Below are 22,296 nucleotides of genomic sequence, written 5' to 3'. Positions count from 1 at the left end.
CCATCTCCCTTCATCCCGCTCCAAATCCCACGTTCTAGGTCCCAGAAAAATGGTACTTTAGTTCTTTGAATATGTAATGCTGCCTCCTACCTTGAGTTGTTTTTTCTTTAAACCAATTATTCCTCTGTATATGATGCTCTCAAACCTCCTTGCCTAGCTTACCACTAATTCTTGCTTAGCTTGCACCAACTAATTCCATAGAATTCAGGTAAAATATAACAAAGATGTCACTTCCTCAGGGAAGCCTACTCAGATTGATTAACACATGTGTCCCTCCCACTGAAACACAAACTTCATGCATGCAAGGAACATGTCTTATTTACCATTTTATATGGAACATTTTGTAGGCATAGAAAATATTATCCTGATTAAACAAATATAAGCAAAGAAGTGAATGAACATGGATGGTGTTGGTGGTGAGGCTGTGAGTCATTGCAGGGAGTATTTAAATCTATATGTAAATCAAGTGATCGTGCTTGCTAAAAACCATGATCATGCCCCTTTAGAATCTTTACATGGATTTTGACATGAGAAAAGTCTCTCACGGAGAACAATATCAGGTCTCATCAACTTAGGTGATTATTAAAGGCATATACAAATCTATATTTACATATCCATCAGAACTTACCAATGGAAGTGCTTAGATGTGAATCCCTTTAGGCTTCTAGACAAGACAACAGAATAGAACATAGGGTAGCTGAATCTACTGGTACAATTTGTGGCAGCTATTTTTTATGAATGTCATCATCGTACAAAGTAATTTTGAAAGCATGCTAGCTGGGACATATTAGTGTACTAGTGGTGTTGATTGGTGGTCTTTTTTTTTTTTTTTGTCTTTTCATAGAAATGAGTGAAAGTTTATCTTCAAAAGTAGAATAAATTGATAATCAATAAGCCTTCAATTTGAATCACTGTGCTACCAGGCCACCATTAAAACAAGGTTTCTAAAGACTATATAATAGTATGATAAGTGTTGATAACAGGATGATGATGCTAAATGGAAAAAATTTTCTAAAATTATAAATGCACTAAAAGGTCAATTATAAAACAAAGAGAGATAAGGACAGCTGTTTGATTGGTTTTCATTTCTTTATCTCCCCATAGTATTTCATTTCTTTATCTCACCACAGTATTTCTATTAATAGAGAAACAAAAAACATCTTAACATAAATAAACATCATTTAACAAAAATAAACATCATTATAAGTAAAAACATTGTTTATTTTTTTTCACCCACTGTATGGCCTTAATTTGGGAATATAGTTGTGGCATATGTAAATCACCTTATGAATGAATCCTTTATATTAAAGACTTTTATGATTGTATTATAATTAACAAACTAATTTGAAACATAAAGTAGGACTTTTTAATTGAAAAAGTTGTTTTGCCTATCATTTTTGAGTATATATTCAACAATGAAGACCTCAATAGCAGTCTAAATTAAAAACATTTAATTTCAGAAATAGACTTGTTCATATATCACAAATAATGAAATAAACATTTACTTTTTCTCTTGATATTTCTGAATGGTCATGATTTTTATAAGACAAGCCTTAAAAATGGAGATAGGACTCTAAACTCAAAGTGATATATGACATGACTGTCATAATATATTTTTCAACTATAGAGTGAAAAATTTGACTTATATATAAATCTTCCCTCTAAACTGTAAGATGATTCTTACTATTAGAAAAGTGGTTTTATGTTTGGTATGCACATTATGTTTGGTATGACTCATCATAAGTAAATTTCTAAATGTTTATTAAATGAATAAATACATAACCTCAGAGGAAAGCACTGTGTATGTGCCATCACACATGATACATCTGATTCAAATAAAGATTAAGGATCCTTTACTTCGATCTGAGATTTGTCTCTCCTAATGCTTTTGCGATTATAAGTCATTATTTTAAAAAAGAGAAACCCTCAGTGGATAATTAGCAGCAATCAAGAGAAGTTTAAACATGCATGAAGGTGAAGTTGCTGTCAAGAATTATTATAGGAAATAAATCTCATGAGACAGACTTAAACTCCCTGGATAAACCATACCAAGCATTTGGTATAGGAACCTGGTTCTCGGTGAGGGCACATATCCTGCAGTAGAGGAGTTTTGAAAACCATTTCACTGGTATATTTCTCTCAAGTCGATCCTCTTGGACCAGGTTCCTATGCCAAATGCTTGGTATGGTTTTTCTGAAAAGAATAGTCTGTACACATTGAGGAATCATTCTGCCATTGAGCCTGTTAGGCTAACAGTTAATGAGTTTCTCACATTTGAGTTTTTAAATGTCTCAGTGGAATTAGTCTTTAGTCATTTCTACTTTTTTCTCTTACCCAAATAGGCACAGTTCATGAAGCAATATCAATAGTGATTTCACATGGGTAAGTAATTGCATCACTTTATTTTAATTTTAAGAAACATCAATCTTCCACAGTTTTGCAAAATCAAGAGGACCACAAAACAGTTTATACAATGGAACCAAATCATCACCTCAGTTTTAAATAGTCCAGATTTTCTTGATCTATATAGAAATTTAGAGGTATTAACAGAATTATCCAGGGAGTTTAAGCCAATTAGACTTCATTCCTAGTCTCTGCACTGTAGGCAAATCTTCTAAGTTTCGTAAATACAAAGTGAAGGCACAAAGTACTTAAGGGGAAGAAATTCAATAGAGATAGAGACAACAATGCTAATACCAATAGATGTTTAAACTTGTTAATGAGACTAAAAAGCTTTCCTTGGGAATGAGTCATAGTTTTTCCCTTGTGAGTGATAGGACACCTAATTAAAAAATGACTTCTGACCAGAAATGGTAGTGCACACCTGAAATCCTAGCTAATTGGGAGGTTGAGGAAAAGATCAGAAGTTGAAGTCCAACCTGGGCAACTTAGTGAAACTCCGGTCTCAAAATATAATTTTAAAAAAGACTTGGGAGGTATCTCAGTGGTAGAACTTTATCTCACATGTGTGTGTTCCTGAGTTCAGTCCCCAATTATGCAATAAAAAGAAAAGGAGATGACTTCCACCTAGAATATGATTTATTAGAGGTCCATGAAAAGCTAACAGTGAAAGAGGACTAACAACTCCTTCAAGATTTGTTTATGTTTCTATTTTTAGGAATAAAAATAACAATCTCTCTAGAATTTGGATCAAAGGTTTTAGTCATTTTTAATCAAACTATTTTCAGTTTCTAAATATTAGTAAATGTTAAGGAACATCAGATTTTCACTCATTAAGGTTTAGTATGAATTAAAAAGAGAAATTAAAACAAATCTGTCCCAGATGAAATTTGCTAAAATAATATCCTGTGTGTTTTTACATACACACACACACACACACACACACACACACACAGAGACATGCATACACACACAAAGACAATTATGTGAGGTGATGAATGCATTAATTAACTTGATTTTGGTAATCATTTCATAATGTACACATATATCAAATCACATTGTATAGCCTAAGGGTATATAATTTTTAGTTTTTGGTTATACCTCAATAAACTTGGGAAAAATTATATATATAATACCAGAATTATGATCTGTCAAATCCGTGGGTCAAATCTGTGGGTCAAATAAAACATACAGAGAAGCTCCTGGATATAGGTAGTAATTTTATTATCTTTTGTTGTTCCTTAACCATAACTGAGTTCTCTTTTAACCAAATGTTATTGTACTTATTTAAAAAAGACATTTATTGATATTTTCCAGGCTAGGTGTAATTTAATGACATGGTAACCCAGGAAGAGAATTTTGCTTATGAAAGATTAAAACTTTACTTGCTTAGGTAAAATAAATTTACATAATATATGTGGAATAATTAATATCTTTAAATACAATCATATATAAAATGCATTAAAGTATATTTCCAATGATTAGTTCTATCAACAAAAGCATCCACTTTTATAGTTCATTATAATTTACAAAGTTTTAAAGTACTGTCATCAATTAAATCTCAAAAATTACCATTTTAAAGATGTGGTAACTGAGGCAGAAAGACAGATATGACAAAGATTACTTGCTTGGGAATGTCAGAGTCAGGAGCAGAAACCAAAGATTCTGGTTTTTCACTCATGTGTTTTATGTTGACTGATTCTCTTTTGTCACTTGAACTATAGCCACACCTTCGTTCCAATTGTCTGAAGCTGGATCTAAATGTATTAGTTTTTCTGCTACCTTTAGTTGTAGTGTGTGCAAATAAATTCATGAATTGACAGAATTCTTGACACATACAAAGTGTATTCTTTATAATGTCAATAGACACTAAGAAGGAGACGACTAATTCATCATTGCTTCCCATCACTTACAATTATAAGCCTGTGATGGCCTCAACTTTTGCTTGAATAAATATGAGCTATACAAATCTGTCACTAGATAATCTATTTGAAGTATAACAGGGAAAAAATAATCTAAATCATCAAGAATACATCTACCAACATCTTGGGAACCTGAGACAGGAGGATTCAAGTTCAAAACCAGCCTCAGCAACAGCAAGGCCCTAAGCAAATCAGTGAGACCCTGTCTCTAAATAAAACATAAAATAGGGCCAGGAATGTGGCTCAGTGGTTGAGTACCCCTGAGTTCAGTCCCTGATTCCCCCAGCCCCCAAAAATACATTAGTTTAAAAGACCTGTGATTTTTTTTTCTAGCAATTCTAAGACTAGTAGATTTTGATGGATATTTAAGATTGCCACTAGTTATCGTATACATAAGCACACATATACATATTTTCTAAGGAAAAATAGGAATAAGCCGAAATAAATTATAAGTATGAAGTTTTTTAACACAGCAAGATAACATTCCTTTAGGAATAAAGTCCAACGATAACAAAATATATTTTATAACTTGTGAGACTAATAAGGTACTTTCCATGGCCCCGCTGCCATCTAAGGGTGACCTCTACTAGTACTAGAAGCTAAAGTGTACACTGAGCATGAATTTGCATTTTAATGAACTACAGGATCATTAAATGTAAGAAGAATGAATATTAAGTATCCACAGTATATGCAATCCTAAAGACTGTGTGGGATGCGGTGTTAAATCTGGCCTATGTGATTTCCTGGGTAGGTCCTCACAGGGGTACTAATAGCATTTGACCTCAAGATATAAGTATAAGTCCCTCCAAAATTCAGAGAAAACCAAAATAAACTATACAGAGAAAACATTCGAAATATATTCATATGACTTTAAAATATAACTTATATGGGGTTAATATGTAGTATAGTCCTCATCATTTTAGTTCTAGGTCACATGTTTTATCTTTATAAATTCTCAAAGCAAAAAAAACATTTAATTTGATTTCTAGGTTCCTACAAAATCAATGAATCAAATTCTGGCCATGAACTCCCTATTTAACACTCATTTTTTTGAATTTAAAGTTCCCTTCATGTGTCTCTAAATGATATGAAATAAGAATTTGCATTGGAGGAAACAGGAAGATGATAGAAACTATTGTTTTTTGCTTGTTTATTTGTTTATTTAAGTAGCCCAAAACTTCTGCAGAAAAAATGAAATCTCAAATTACTTCAAATGTTTGTCAAACATTAAAGTTTTGGGTTAAATAAAACTATCTTTGTAGAAGAACTGTATTTTTCAACAAAATTATAATTGATGGGTTATTTATTATCTCATATCATTCTCACATTAGTAACATTGAAGTTCAATGTGAAATACAGCCTGGTAAATATCTCTAGCCTTATTACTTTGTAAAAAAAATTATTTTTTTATTTTTTATTTTTTATAGACTGCATTTTGATTCATTGTACACAAATGGGGTACAACCTTTCATTTCTATGGTTGTACATGATGTAGATTCATGCAGCTGAATGCAACTACCAATGGTTCAGAAAGTATTTTCTGTTGGACAGATTACATGTTCATATTCAATTATTTATACTGTATTTTAAAGTAACTGTGTACCTTGTTGAGTTGATCTTCATCACAAAATTAAGGTCTTATATTTAAAGAGAGATATACTTAATGAGCATGTTGTATAGTAATTATCTTGCATAGTTTGCTTCATTTTCCTCTCAAGCAATTAGATTCTTATTGTTGGAGTGTTGGACTTTGTTGAGTCCATCAAAAGATTTGATCTTATTTCTATTCAAAATCAATTTTTATCAAGATGAAGGTCAAAGAAAATAGTATCACTTACTTTGCTTTTGCTTCTGCATCTTCATATGCTTTATTAGAAACATCATCCAGCCCTCCAATCAAATGCTTGAAAGAGCTGTAAGAGGAAAAACACAGTAATTAGGATAAATACAAAGTAATAAGGACAGAAACCTAAACCTGAAACAATAAAGGGTATCTAAAGAAAAAGGAATTCAAACACTTAACCTAGATACATCATTAGTAAATATACAAGAAAGTAGTTATTTCCCCTGACTAGAATATAAACTATATAAGATCAGAGACCTTTCATACTTGGTTCACCTCCATAATTCCCAATACCTAACTGGATCTGGCTACCATGTCTGGTAAAGACAGATATTCCAAGAACTGGGTAGCATAAAATCTATGATACACTAATCGATACGCATCACAAAGATAGTTTTTTCATTATAATACTGAAACAACAACAAGATCTACCAACTATGGAGTGCCTACTATATGTCAGGTATTATAATTAGCATTAATTTATTAATTCAGTTCTCAAGCTATAAAATACAAGCATCATTATCTCTACTTAAAATTAGTAAGCTAATCTTCAAAGGCAAAAAATATGTAGCAGATAGGAAAACAAGCAGCAGGAGAGAATTACAGAAAAATCAACTCATTTGAAAGAATGAAAAAAATAACTTTAGTATAAAACAGAAAGATTAATTATTCTGCTAAAACCCAATCTATCAATATTCTACTATGTACCTCAAAATGTATTCAGACTTACTTTCTACAGTTAAGTCTCATTTATGATAACATTATAAAATAACACAATGTAAACACTCACATATACTACAATAGCCCTTGAAAAGCAAACAACCAGATATAGTAGGTCTTAGGCAAATGACATTTTGGCAACCACCAGAACTTTCCTTTTGTGGATGAAGGAACAAATATACAGACTATATATAAAAATTTGGGTCTTCACAAGACCGAGCCCCACATACAAGTCTCTTCTCAGTATGCTTTATATGCAGTAACTAATACTGTACAAGGACCAACTGAGTTAGGATTATTTATCTCCATTTTACTTTCATTTATTCCCATATTAAAAAAGAGGATACTAAAGTACAACAGGCTGAGAAACTAGCCCAGAGTAACCCAGCCAGCAACTGGGAAGTTAAATAGGAAGGTGATCATACACCATACTATTCAAACTTCCACTGCACTTCCTACCAAAACACTAGGCTTAGAAGCTAATTTTGACATTTCTAACAATATCTGGGCCCTGGTTGGAGAGTTTTAAAGTGGTATAAGAATTGCATGTTAATTTTAAATCCCTATTTTTTTTTTTTTCCCAGTGCTGGAGATCAAACTCAGGGCCTCTTGCTTGCTAGGCAAGTTTTCTACTACTGAGCTAGACCCTAGCCCTTCTATAATCTAAAACATGTAAATGACTTTGTTTATTGTAATCATTAAGCATTAAGTTATATATTGTCAGGTCCTGAAACAGAAGATTTGTTGATTTAAATTTAAAAGTTACTTAATCACTTTCATATATAAGTTGTTTGGAAAAACTGTGAAGTAGAACATGACACCCTGCCCAGGGATTGGCTGGAAGGGGATGGAATAGCTATTATCTCAGACCCTTGGGTAATGATCTCATCTGGGAGGCAGGGTAATGAGAACATTGCACTAAGTGCATTATTTCTATACAAAGAGAGACCCAAGAGAAAATTACTAGACAAAGGCCCAGGAAGTCAAGAATTGTATTCCAAAATAGGAAGTTTTCGGTAATCAGCTATATTAAAACATACTGAGTGATAATGTTGAATGTCCAAAAGGCAATAGTTCTTTTACAAATTTTTAAAATATTAACAATGTTAAAATGATTAATAAAATCCTCATGGTTGAGGAAAATGTTCAAATATGACTTATGCCATTATTCTTTACGTCATGCATTTTTTCAAATTACCACAGAATGTTTTGGTTCTTACCAAAACTTGGAGAAAGGCTAAATTTAGAGAAATTTTTTAGGATTAGGTGAGTTTATAATGTAAAATTCAAAATTCAATTTGCAATGAAAACAGAGAACATTTGGTTAATTTTCTGTTTTCATATATAAAAGAAAATTTAACCATACAGTTGAAATTACTTGTCCAAGATGACTGTATTTATCAGCACATCCAGGATTATAATCAATAATCCATAAAATCCATCCCTATTCTTTATAATACCAAATCTAAGACATTGTGAAAAGGTACTGATGAAGAAGTCAAAGAATATTTTGTAAGAAAACCAAAGAGCAATGATCATTAAAACTTGACTTCTCAATTCCATTCACATATTGAGAGCATGTTCTTAGACATTTAAAGCTCACAGTAATTCTGAGAACTCATTTAAAAAAAAAAAAACTTGTCTTCCTCGTTTTTGAGATGAAGATGTTTTAATCAGTATATTACTAAAGAATTAAAGAGTAATCTGATAAAAATATCTTCATTCTTGTTAAATCTATTAACTTAAGAAATTCTGTTCAGTTCATTAGCCTAGATTAAAACTCCACAGATTGCTTTTGAAAATAAAGTTTGAAATCCTATCAGCAAAGTTAATAACCGAAAAGCATTGATATGGCAGTGCTATCGAGAGTTGTAAAAGTAGAAACCACCTAATTGTGCTGATGATTTGGAAAATAACTTACCCATTTTTAAAAATCAGTAATATCAATGACAAGTATCACATTTTAAAAAATGATTATTTTTACTATTTGTCAAAAAATAAGGAAAATGATTCATAAGTACAAAAGACTTGTGTCATTTGTGAAATAAATTCCTTCTAACTTTCACTCAAAATGTAATACATTGTTTTTTTATGGGAAATATAAAAAACTGATATAAGAAATTAAAAGATTACACATAGTTATCTAACTACAAATTATAAGCGGGAACATTTTTTTCCTTTTCCTTTTTGACTCCTTTCCACACATAGCTTTGTTGTTTTAAAGTGTCATGATAGACATGATTTAATCTCCTTTTAACTTAATATTATAGCATAAGTATTTAACTTTAGTTTTAAAACCTAAGTAAATATTAAATAAAAAACTAAATAAGTATTACTTATTAAAGTAAGTAATATTTGAGCAGTTAACTAATAGGTCACTGGATGTACATGTATCATAGAATACCCACCTATGCATGTATACACATCTACAAACACATATACACTCACACACACATATATTCAGATAAAGGAGGGGGTATCGTAACTATATTTATATATACAGTCACCAATATTTGTATTCTAGACTATAGATTTAACATATGGAATTTCTTTTCAAAACAAATATACCCAGGACTGTAATTTTGGCTATTGAAATTGGAACCATATGTCTTTTATAAATACTTTTTATCTGGAAGACAACACTAGACAAAGAATATAACATTTTTTGAAACATTAAAAAATTATTTCCTGATAATATTCTAAATCTACTCAAAGACTAAATCAAATATTATTCAATGTAGAATTTTCAAGCAACATTATCAAATTTCAAATGAAAGTCATTGTCTATCTCTATACTGATCAATGAGTAATTTAAGACATCTTGATAAGCATAATTGATGATGTTACAGACTATATCCTTCCTGGCACAGATGAAGAAATTAGTATTGCATTTTCCCCTTTCACAGGCATTCTGTAGAGACACCTGCTATCTGTTTGGACTCTAACCAAACAGCTATTTATAAAAGAATCATTCTTGGTATCAAATGCCTTTCAATATTTACTTGGTTCTTATGACTTTTTTTTTTTTCCATACTGGGAGTTGACCCCAGGGGTGCTTAACCACTGAGTGACATCCCCATCTCTTTTTATTATTTATTTTGAGTCAGGGTCTCTCCAAGTTGCTTAGGGCCTCACTAAGTTACTGAGACTGGCCTTGAACTTGGGATTCTCCTGCCTTAACCTCCTGAGTTGTTGAGATTACAGGTTTATACCACCATGCCAGGCTGCATTATGGCATTTCTTGACTAATATAAGAAGAAAACTTTTGTTGTCATTGTTCTATTTTGAAAGAGATTATAAGAAAATGTTTTGACAAACATAGGAACTGAATGAGTAGACTACAAAATGTTATTTACCCATTATAACAGATACAGGTTACTACAAGTAAATCATTAAATTCAGTTTTTAAACTCACAGTCATATACAATTTATATTTTAAGCCTTATGAAATAAAAAAGCCAGGTTCACAAATATTCTAGATTTAATTTCAGAAAAAAATTAAGGAAACATCATAAAGTGAAAGACTAATTTAGGACATCTCAACACAAACCTTCATTGTGTGCCTATTATGGCAGGTGCACTTCTGTTTCTTAAGATGGGAAATTCAGTTTCAACAAGTCTTAATAGAATTATTTAAGGCAATGGGTAAAATACTATCATAAGTCCCCTTTATGTTTAATGCCAGTAGTTTAAATATACTTGCAAGGTGGGTACGGAAAAGAAAGAATGATGGGAAGGGAGAAGCAGTAAAGGATAAAGGAAAGAGAGCAGGATGAACAGAGGAAGGAAGACAAGGAAGGAAGGAAGACAAGGAAGGAAGGAAAGAAGGAAAGAAAGAGAGAAGAAGGGGAGGGAGGAGAAATAGGACACGTTCACATCAAGAATGCTGACATTTATAGAAATTTTCCCTCAGGAATATCAGTTAAAGGCTGATTCTCATTCTAGGAAATCTGTCTGTTTTAGAACATTATGGTGACAGTAGCTCAGTGGGTAATAATTTCAGTTATTAAGATGTTTTCATTATTAAGCCAAAACATCCCTCCGAAAGGAGTTGATTACTCAGTGGTATGTCTAGAACGTGTATAATTTTGTTCTTCAGCAGTTGTGATATGATAAGACTTCATCTAGAGAGAAATGGGCTTTTAAATTACTAGAAAGGCAGCGCAAATATCAGAGATCAGCATTATCATGCTGCTAAAGAATGAGAGCATTTATATTTTATTTTCTGCTTACAAAGCACTTTTTATATTCTTAAACCACATGTATATTCATATATCTATATTCATATATTCATAGATGTATTAGTTGATTTAATCCTTATGCTTTCCTGTCTTCTATTCTGATACAATGATTAGAAATATATATAAATTTTAAACATAGAATCTTTTAAAATTCAAAGTAGGGTAGTAGAAAATCTCCTAAGTCATATAAAGTAGTTTTGTTTTCTTGATTATACCCTTAAAGTAAGATGATAATCTATTCTTAAGAGTGAAATGCTATAAGACAAAAATAATCAAAGGAAAAATCGTAAACCCGAAACTACTTCAAATACTTCACTAGTGCTAAGCAAAATGTTTGTCAAGCATTATTGGCAGTGTGGGCAAAGACCTCTTGATTTGACAGGCTATAGCTTTAGAATAGTTAACCTGAATCTTGGCTAACTGCTTTTTCACAAAAAGACGGTTTATGAAAAGAAAATAGAAAGTTAGAACCCTAAGATGGCTCAGGATTCTTGTGACTTAGCTAAGGTTTCAGAGGCATCCTTCATTGCTTTGGCATGTTTATGCAGAAAATCTGTTGACTCACATTGTAACTTCAGGTGAGTGCTCTTATGTTCATTATTTTTTATTTACTTTATTTATAACTAAGACAAACATAATTCTTACTGTTTATACTATCAAGTACCATATGAATATTTTTCTTTGATGGGAGAATGAATTCCAGATCAAACTAAACCAACCAACATCCATAACCTTCCACTTATTCATCTTTCTATCCATCCATCCCCATACACATCTGCATTTATGCAGTGCCTTCTATCTACAAGGGATGATTTAAGCTACTGTGGAGGATGCAAACAAAACAAAACAAAACAAAACAAAAACAAAAAACCCAAGGTATACTCTTAAGGAATTTACAGTTTTATATTAGAGATAAATCACAAAAATTATAACACAAGGTTAGAGGGGGTCAATGGTTGAGTGTTTATCAGAAGGAAGGCTAAAATGTTCATAAAAATAATTTTAGGTTAATGGTTGAGTGTTTATCAGAAGGAAGGCTATAATGGTCATAAAAATAATTTCAGAACTGACAGTGTAGTTCAGAGGTAGAATACTTGCCTACCATGCACAAGGCCCTGGGTTCATTCCCCAATACTGGAAAAGGAAAACTTCATGTACTTATATTTGCCAGTAACTTCAGAGGAAGTAATAAGATTTTATGTCCATAGTTATCAGTATCTTCTGATTCTGCACAAATAATTTGCAAGAGAAAATTATACAAGGCATTAGAAATTTGTCTGTTTCTCTTTAGTCACAAGAATCCATGTCTTTTATGGGGATTATTGATTAGGAAAAAATGTGTTATGAGCACTTAAATTATTTCTTGATTATATTATATAAAAGGAATCAAAATTTTAAAATAGTAATACAAATTGGCCTAGAAATCTAAGAATTGATTTCAGAACTCTCCCACTTTACTTACTGTGACTTTTGTAAGGGAAAAAACATATTTTGCGTTGACAAAGTTTTCATGTGTAATATGCATATATGATCATTTTTCTTTTAAGACAGAGCCTTATTTGAGTCAAGTGTTCATTATAATGGTAAAATGACAAGATCAGTCCTGAATTTTAAGATAATTTTTTGTGATTCTAATCATAAGTTGCCAAAATTTCATACGGCACTGAGAGACCATAAGACACATCACATCTTAATAAAGCATGTAATAAGAGAAAGATGTGTTTTGGATTTGTCCACATATCATTTTGAATTTGTAAATATTATACCTTAAATATTTATATACAAGATGCCTGTATTTCTAACACCCTTTGCTAAATATGGTTGAACTCTGAATCTTTTATAGACAGGGCTACTCAAAGTACCATTGGTCAACTGCTGCTGGTTTGTGACAAATTAAGTGTAATAAGTTTAGACACTTTGCAGCAATTTGACATTACTGAGACATACAACGGCAAGATGAGGGGACTTATATTTTTGAACAGAGTATAGACCTTTTTAGTTATTATCAATTCATGAAGTGAGAGATATTTGATATAAGCTTCACATTAACCATGCATAGGAGGGTAATGTTGAACTTTGATATTTTGAGATTAATTTGCTTGTTGTAACTCAAAATATTTAGGATTCAGAATTTAATTAAAAGGGAATTTAACTATAAATTTACAGGATAAATTGATAGAACTAGCTACTAGTGAAGATTAATTAAAACAGTAGGTCATTTCAAATTTACATAAAAATAAAATATCCTCAAAAAGCTAAAATTGCTTTAAAGTCACTTTATCCAGTTGCATCAATACACCTCTTTGTGACTGGTTTCTCTATTCTGAATGTATTAAGCCGAACATAAAAGACTTTGAATACACATTACTCCCTGAAAGTGGCATTTCCAACAATCCAATCTAGATCAGAAAAGTTAACAATCAATAAACGGGCACATTTGACACATTAAAGACTAAATATTGTCAAGCAGAGTGTTTGTTCAAAGTGTACCTATTGCAGTTAGAATGGGTAATTGCAATTTCACTTACAGATTTTGGTTTTGTCACGACTGCAAAACAAGTATAATAGTCATTCTCTTTCTTATGGCTAATGCACATGCTTTCAATGACAATGTGACTGACTTTTGTCATTCTTTTCTTTTTATCAAATCTGATGTTTGTTCTCATATTTTAATTGACACATAATTTTATATTGAATCAAGTAGGACAAAAAAGTGGGCACTTATTTTTATGACTTTTAAAACCTTATTTTTCCAGTAATTCAGTTGTATGTTATTTTATAAAACATCTGTCCACGATTGACTGGAAATTAAAACAAAACAAGATTTGTCCTTCCACACAGGTTCTCAAAGAAGCACTGTTCCGGACAGTGCCTTCTGTCCTTCAGTCTTTTACATTCCCTTTGTGAATTCTACCTGATATCTTGCAATTGCCTTATCATATGACTTATTGCAAAGTACTGGAATTGTTATATTTTTTATTTCCTCCAATGGACACTGTAATCCTTAGGATTTTTTTTCTGACCCTATACTTAGTACTATTGCAGTACCTGCATACAGGATACACTCAATGATTGTTTATTGAACCACTTTAAGAGTTATTTAATTGATTCCTATAAGACCTAATTACCACAAGCCTCTGCTGGTTTACTCTGGCTAATCTGGAAAGAAACCTGGGTAGTGGTGGGCTGAGGGAAGCCATCCTCCCTAGTGCCATCTTCTTTTCCGCAGGCATAGGGCCTTAACTCTTCACATCATGCTATGGGAAGTAGCGCTAACGTGGAAGAACTGGAGTCTCACAGTATCAATTGACCTTTAGATAATAAGATATTTCAGAAGAGAACACCCTTCTCATTATTTTCAAGGAGCTTTTCTGGTTCAAGAAGTCAACACACTATGATCTGAAAACCAAGTCAGGACCACTGCCTATTTTTGTAAATAAAATTTGGGGGGGACACATTCACACCTATTCTTACATGTACTGTATTGTCCATGACTGTTTTCACATATAACAGCATAATTGAGTAGCTACAACCAAGATCTCATGAGACCAACATAACTGAAAATATTTACTACCTGGTCCTTTACCAAAAAAAATTGTTAAGCACTGTTCTAGATAATTCTCTTCTTCTCACTCTTACACCCTTATATCTAATCCAGAGCTACAGCTCATTCATCCTACCTTCAATAATTGGCAATGAAATTCCTTTTCTATACTGTGCCTCGGTTCCAGCTGATATATTCTATTTATATGATGACATCAATTATATCAGATATTAGTTAAAACAATCTACTTTTTGGTAAATGACTACTTAAAACTGCCTCTGAAAAACTTGGCTAAACTAAACTAATGTAAAATATAAAAGTTGCTAATTTTTAAAAATAGGTTGAAGTGAACTGCTAAGATACTGTAATAAAACTACTCTAATTGTGTTTGATTATGTTTTTCTGTTAATACCCAGAAACCCTTTGAAACAAAGGGTTAGTCCCCAGCTTAACAGTTTTATAAAAACGTCTCTATCACTGGACTTCTAATTTCTGCTCTCATCAAATGGTTGGAAGTTTCCCCCAAAATCATTTTAAGTTTAGAAATACAATATCCTTCAGTTTTACAAATTAATGCTTACAAATTTAGTAATAATGAAAATATCAAAATATTAAAATATAAAATATGTATTGTCATATGGGTTATGCACTATGCAAACCATTCTACATGCTGTTTCCTTGTTTAACAGATAATCAAGACTAGGTCAGTTAAGCAGCTTTCCCAAAGTCACATGAGTAATAAACAATGAGAGTGAATGGAGGCAATCTAACATACTTAATCCCAACCATTGTTGACACCATTTCTATCTCCCAGTATGGAAAACTGAGGCCAGTTGTTTAATAGCTGGAACTAGGATTTAGAGTCAAGTATCTGTTCTCTTACATCCTGCTTTCATGGTCAACCCAATTTTTAAGGGAAATACTTTTTAAAAGATTATCTTATTTCTCTTAATTGTATTATGACTATAAAAGTTCTAATTAGGGAAGTATATTAGTCTTCTAGGCTGCCATAACAAAATACCACAAATTTGGGACTTTAGACAACAGAAATTTACTTACTCATAGTTATGGTAGCTCAAGTTCAAGATTAGGGTTGGTTTCTAGTGAAGTCTTTTTTCCTGGCTTTTCCTAACACTCCTCCTTTCACTGTGTCCTTCCAGGGAATTTCCTCACTGTGTCATGCCATTGGTGTCTTCTTCTTCTTAGGAGAACACCAGTCCTCTTAGATTAGGGTCCCACCCTTGTGACCTCAAATAACTTTAAATACCTCTGAAAGGCCTGATCTTCAAATGTGGTAAAATCCATGGGTAAGGGCTTCAATTTGCAGATTTTAGCAAACATAATTAGTTTATAACAGGATGTTTAATTAAGAAACATTAATGGCAATCTGGAAGATACACTTCATCATACAACTGGTTATTTAATAATATCTTTTTTGAAATTGTTTTATTTATATTAATTAGTTATATATCACAGTAGAATGCATTTAAGCATTTTGATAAATCATACATAAATGGAGTATAATTTCTCATTTTTCTGATTGTACATACTGTAGGATCACATCTTTATTTGTAATTTTTTAAAGGTTCATAAAACATTTAGTTCCTGGTCTTCACTTCTTTCCCTTGGCCCTAAGTCTGGAACCATTATCATCATACTTCTCCCACATGAAGTACCCCAAATTCCTTCTAAAGCAAATGCCCTTGTCACTGCTCCTGATTCAAACCTTCACCTTTCTACTCAGGACTCTTGCTCCATCAATTACAATCTTTCTTCTCTCCCTTTTGACTTTTCTTCTTTTAGCCCATAAACAGGATGATGTCTACAACTCTAACACATAATGCAATCCTTTGTGGTCAAAGCATCAGTCTGAATAATCTTCATTCTCTGTCTCTTGTCCTTTTTTGCTATTTAATTCTCAACCTATTGCCTATTAACATTTTATTCTTATCTTTCATTCATTCTGATTATGCTTTTCCCTTAAAGTTATCATTATTTTCCTTTAATAGTCTTTTTCTGTATCCCATTTGTGAGCTTTAGTAATATCTTTTAAAAAGATATTATTAAAGTTCACGACCCCACTGTCAGAATTCTACAGCTCTAGCCATGCCTGTGGGACCACAGTCAATCACTCTGTCTTGTTATTAACATTTCACTTTCTTGATTTTCCTCCTCTCCTTCTATAATACTTCTTGTCATGTGTTGAACACACACTTCTTCATTCGCCACTCCTTAAAGGGAAGTCATTCCCCAAATGTGTCCTTTGCCCTCATTCTACTCAATTGATGGAGTTATTTTCTCAAATATTTATTGTCTGGGATATGTTCAGTTTTATTTTATACCCGAATAACCTGTTGAAACTTCACAACTCTATGAAGTAAGTAGTTATCCCTACTTTATTGGGGGTTTGCATCAGGGTTTCTCAAACTCTGCACTACTGACATTTTGACCATAGAGTTCTTAGTTTCAGGGGCTGTTCTGCTCATTGTAAGATATTTAGCAGCATCCCTGGCCTCTACCCACCAGGCACCAGCAGCAAAACCTGCTGTCATAACAAAAATTGTCTCTGGACATTGCCAATGTCTCCTGGTTGATAACAGTAGACAAGATGCAAGATTTAGAGACAACTTACCGGAGACCATAAAGACAGAAATTGAACCCAGGTGATTTTTACTATAACCCATTCATTGTATACTATATTAATCACACTTTTTCTAAAAGGTCTCCCAGAAAAGAGAATTTACTCTTGAGAATATTTTTTAGATTCCCAGGTTAATGACGTTCATGTCTAACTCTGTATCTTTGAACTCTCCATATCTATATTGTGGTCACTTTTCTCAGTGTATCTCACTTGCTCCTCAAATTCAACTTAGCCATAACTGCATTTACCAGCTTCCATCAAGACTTGCCCCTAAACTTCTTGTATTCCTGAATGCTATCTCTGACCTTTTCCTTTCACCCTAACCCATCCAGTTTACCTTTGCAATCTCTTTTGAACTCATTCCTCCTTTCCTTTTCTACTTCCTTTGCTGCCATATTCAGAGTATTGACACTCATACTTAATCTCAGAAGCATTCTATTTGGTCTCACCGACTTGGTTTTCTCTCACTCTACTCTTCTGTAAAAGATTCTGCAAACAGAATCCAGCTTTCAGTTAGCATTTAATTTGTTGGTACAGAAGCAACTGCCTAAAGACAATATAATAGGCATAGATAGCATGGACTTGGAATCAGACAGTCCTGAAATTCTAATCCAGCTCTGCCACTCTGTTTCCACAGGGCTATTGTGATAATTAACAGACATGAAAGTGTTGAAATAAAATCATGATATCTGAATGCTCAGAAGAGTCACAAGTTACCTTCTCTGAATATTCCTTTCCACCACTGATCATTTTATGTATCCTCTACAAATTAAACCCCTGCAAGTCATAGTTTTATGGTTCTGATTTAAATTAGTCATCTTGATAATTTCCATTTCTTTCTTGTCTGCCCGTCCTTTTCAGGTACCTTTTTGGCCTTTACTATTTATTTCTGACATTTCAGAGAAAGGTCATCTGAGCTCTCTTCTATCTCATAATTTTCTGAAGTCTCTTATATTTGTTTATTCTTCTTCAGGATAAAGAAAGCAATTGACAAAGAATAAATAATCTCCCCAGCTTTAATTGTCAATAACTAAGCTCCATATATCAATTACATGAGAAGAATAAATGTCAAACTGACTCTTCTAGGATGGTGGCTATTTCATGCCTTGGGTGGATTTACCTCCCATCTGTATCTCTTAAGATTATTTCAACCCAAAGTGCAATGTGGCCCAGGAGCAGTGCAACATTCTCATATTTTCACTAGTGTGTGTATGTGGGGGCCTGCTGTAAAATGACTCTAGACAACAATTTTAAAATACACATATCTTTTGAATTTGTAATTCTACTACTATGTATCGCTTCAAGGAAATACTTCTGAAGATGGGCAAAGCTACTTAACTGCACAGAATTTGTCACAAAAAATAAAAATAAAAATTGACTAGATGTCAGACTACATTTGAAAGTCTAAGAAGACAAAGGAACTCAGTGATGCTCATGCTAAATTATCAGGGTAATGTCATATGGTAATGTGTTCTGATGGACTTCAGAAACCAAATTATGTCCAATAAGCATTTCTCTACTTATAAGCTATGTGTTTTAGTACATGAAACTTTGGATCTATGAAGTTTAGTTTCTTTGAAGTGGATTGAAAAATATTTCTTGCAGCTTTCCTGTGAGCAAAACTTTTAGTTAATCTTTATCTACCTATTTAAACGTGTGTGATTTTTTAAATGCTTCCCTATATATGGTCAAAGCAGGGAAAATAATTCAGATAGAATGATCTCCCTATTTAATGAAATATGCCAAGATGTAAATAGTAGAATAGTAGTTACCTTGGAATGGCAAGATTATATTTACAATTTTCTCTTCCATTTTTCTACAGTGAACAGTTATTACATATACTATTATGATATAATCTCTATTAGAAATGTAAAAACAAAAAAAGAAGAAAAATAAATAAATCTTATGGGTCTGATGAAACATTACTAAATAAAAATTGTCATTTAGCCCAAGTGGGTTTCTGCTGAAATGATAACATATTATCTCCATTTCAGCATGGAAGATGACCTCTTCCTTATCAACTGCCAAATAATGATTTGCCTTTGATCTTCTGGTATTCATTTAAAATTAATTCAAATGCGTGACTGAGAAGGGTAATAGACAATATGACCACTACACTTCTTCCAAAATAGTAAATTTGGAAAGAGCCTCCTTTGTAAGTAAAGCTCAGCCTGGAAATGAGGCTGCACTGCTATTATGGCTGATGCTAATCCAATTCATGTTTCTATGCTGAGTTTCAAAATGAGTACCAACTGCTAGACATATTGAAAAGAAAAGGAAAGTCTTAGATCTTTATGACCCAGCTGGGCCTGTAATAACTGTCTCACCGGGGAAGTATGCTTACTAAAGTAAGCAAAACCTCTTAACTCTACAAAAACGTGAAGTGAATATCTAAAGCAGAATTCAACTTTCACTGATTGTCCTGTTGATTTTCATAATGATTGCTAAGCTTCTGTCAGAAATGGGTCCTGGCATCTTCTCTTCTCTGCTTTATCTCTAGAATATGAGGAGAATAACCCTTTCCCGAGTAAGCAGCCAACAAACAATATTCAGAAATATTTTAAAGAGATTTCCAAATATAAAATTTCAGACATTACCTTTTTATTGGAAGACAAGAAGATTGATGTTTAAGAATTAGACACTGAGAGTTTTGCATATTTCCTTATTCATTCATAGAACAAGTTTATGAGATCCAAAGACATCGCTGAATCTTTAAATAACAATTTTTAAAACACTCAAGGGATAAAGATGCAAACCTCAAGGACATAGTAAGGTTTCAAGTATTTACTAGAAAAAAGAAAGTATTTATGCACGGGTGTAAAACAAATCACCAATTTAATTAACAAACCAAAACTGTGATTATATTAAGATGATTAACTGTGAACTGCAACATCAATTTCCATTCATCATCTCATTGTCAGGAAAAGAAAAATTAAAAAACGCTCCTGTCAACGGACATCTCCATTGAATGTCTGAATACCACTTAGGCAGTCAACATATCCAAAACTGATTTAACTAACCACGTCTATCTCCACCTGTTTATCACTTGTGTGCTTGATCTATTGCAGACATCCACCAAGTCCCCTATGCTAGAACCATTTCTTTCTCACCTCCCACATTTAATTAATCACTAAAATCTGCTTTGAACTAAAGTTTAAACTACCAAACCCTAATGAAGTTGCTTAGGGTTGTTGTGGCAGTATCCTAATATTCTCTCTGCTTGAGTTCTTCTGCATTATTATCAATCTTCCATTCCCTTCCTTCAAAGACAGCACAATGCTGTAGAAACAGGTCTCTGTTGGTAATTTACAGTCCAGAGGAAATGGTTCAGATTCTTTTAGTTTAAGATACTAACATATTTCTTTATAATCTGTCTCCATCTCTTCTTTCCAAACTCATCTCTCAGCATTCCACTAGCTGACTGATTCCTTGTCCTACAAACCCTCTCTTACCACAATCCAGTCAAGACACAATCCAGAAACCCTCCAAAAGTCTTTCCAATTTCTTCTTTCTACATGCCCTTTTCTTAGCAGCAGCTGCCTTTATCCCTTCTTTCTGCTTTGTAAAACTCCTACTCAGAAACTTGGCTCACTTGTCCCTTTGTCCAGGAGGGCCTCTGGATGCTTTAGGCAAAACACATTCTCACACCCTCAGGTCTCCCCAAGTATTTGTCCCTACTGCAGTTTCTCATGTTAACTTTCAGACCATGAGTTCATAACAAGTAGAAGATCTTGAGACATATATGTATGTATGTGTATATATATATATATATATATATATATATATATATATATTCATATCCCTGGATCCCAGTTTATGATTTGGTTTTGACTCTGTCCTGGTTCTTGATTTATTGCTTCCCAGCTCTAGGTTCATCCTCTTGACTGCTCCCTGAAATGGATTCTGATATTTAGGTTTGTTCTTGCCAATTGACACTGAAACTTTGTCAACAGAGGGCATTTGAGAGACACTGCAGGAACAAGTGGTTTTGCTTCCTGATTTCAGAATGCTTGGTGGGCTTTTGAGGCTTCTCCACTGTCCAGCCACCATAGTACCTGGTAGCCAGTAGCTTCCCAAGTCAACACCCCCTCAGGTGGCTTTGTACTTGCTTTTGAAGAGCCTACTTAGGAAACCTGCAGTGCTGATTTCCTGCACAAGTTCTACCAACATCACATCACTGCTACTACATTGCCTCCCAGCAGATTATGACTGTGTTCTTCTCTTCCCTCTATTGCCCATCTGGGATAATTGACAATGTATGAAGACATTTTTGGTTGTCACACTGGACAACACTGGTCTAGTGGGACATAGATGTCAGGTGCTGCTAAACATTCTATGCTATACCAAACAGACCCCTGACCTACTCACCACACACAAAAGCAGCCATCTGACCCTAAATGTCAACAGTGCTGAGCTCCAGGAACCCTCCTCTTAGTCATAAATACTACTTCACAGTTATCAACTAGAGTTATATATTCCTATATCTGCTATTTGTATATTCTCTAGAGTTCTCTTCTTACTAGATAAGCCCTTATTACTCTAATCCCTATTAGAGTTATTAATTATTCAAAGTAAATTTTCCCTGTTCAAATTACTATATGCCAACTCTCTCCCAATTGAACTCAGACTGATTCAGGATCCCTCATTTATTTACTTCAAAAGATATTTAGTGACACCATGTTTAAAATGGAGGATGCAGCAGTCCACAAAATAAAAATATATTATATACTCCTCAAGCATGTGGTTTGTAAGTCAAAACAAACAAGTGCTGTAAATGAATGAGAAGGCAGGTAAAGGATGGTACAGTGAAAAATAACAGGAGAGTTCAACTTCTTAAGAATGGGAGGTGAGGGAGGTAAGTGCTCTATACATTTTAAATGAAAAAATTGAGTTAATAAACCAGTAAATACTCTATATATTTTAAATAAAAAATTGAGTTAATAGGACATTATTTTAATTAATTAATTTCAACTGTTCAGCCAGGA

General features: G+C 33.0%; 1 protein-coding gene across 3 annotated transcripts in view; it reads right to left on the bottom strand.

Moving 5' to 3' along the window:
- Nucleotides 1-22,296, bottom strand: part of Prkg1 (protein kinase cGMP-dependent 1) — a 1,194,090-nt gene that overhangs the window by 96,129 nt on the left and 1,075,665 nt on the right. For all 3 annotated transcript variants that reach the window (XM_047552478.1, XM_047552477.1, XM_047552479.1), the window contains one exon: nucleotides 6,161-6,235. In XM_047552478.1, coding sequence (XP_047408434.1) covers nucleotides 6,161-6,235 — 75 coding nt within the window. The remainder of the gene's footprint in view (nucleotides 1-6,160; nucleotides 6,236-22,296) is intronic.

Source organism: Sciurus carolinensis, chromosome 5 (genome assembly GCF_902686445.1).
Source record: "Sciurus carolinensis chromosome 5, mSciCar1.2, whole genome shotgun sequence".
NCBI classification, from domain to species: Eukaryota; Metazoa; Chordata; class Mammalia; order Rodentia; family Sciuridae; genus Sciurus; species Sciurus carolinensis.
The sequence above is the reverse complement of the archived record's forward strand: the minus strand, read 5'-3'. Positions and strand labels throughout refer to the sequence as shown.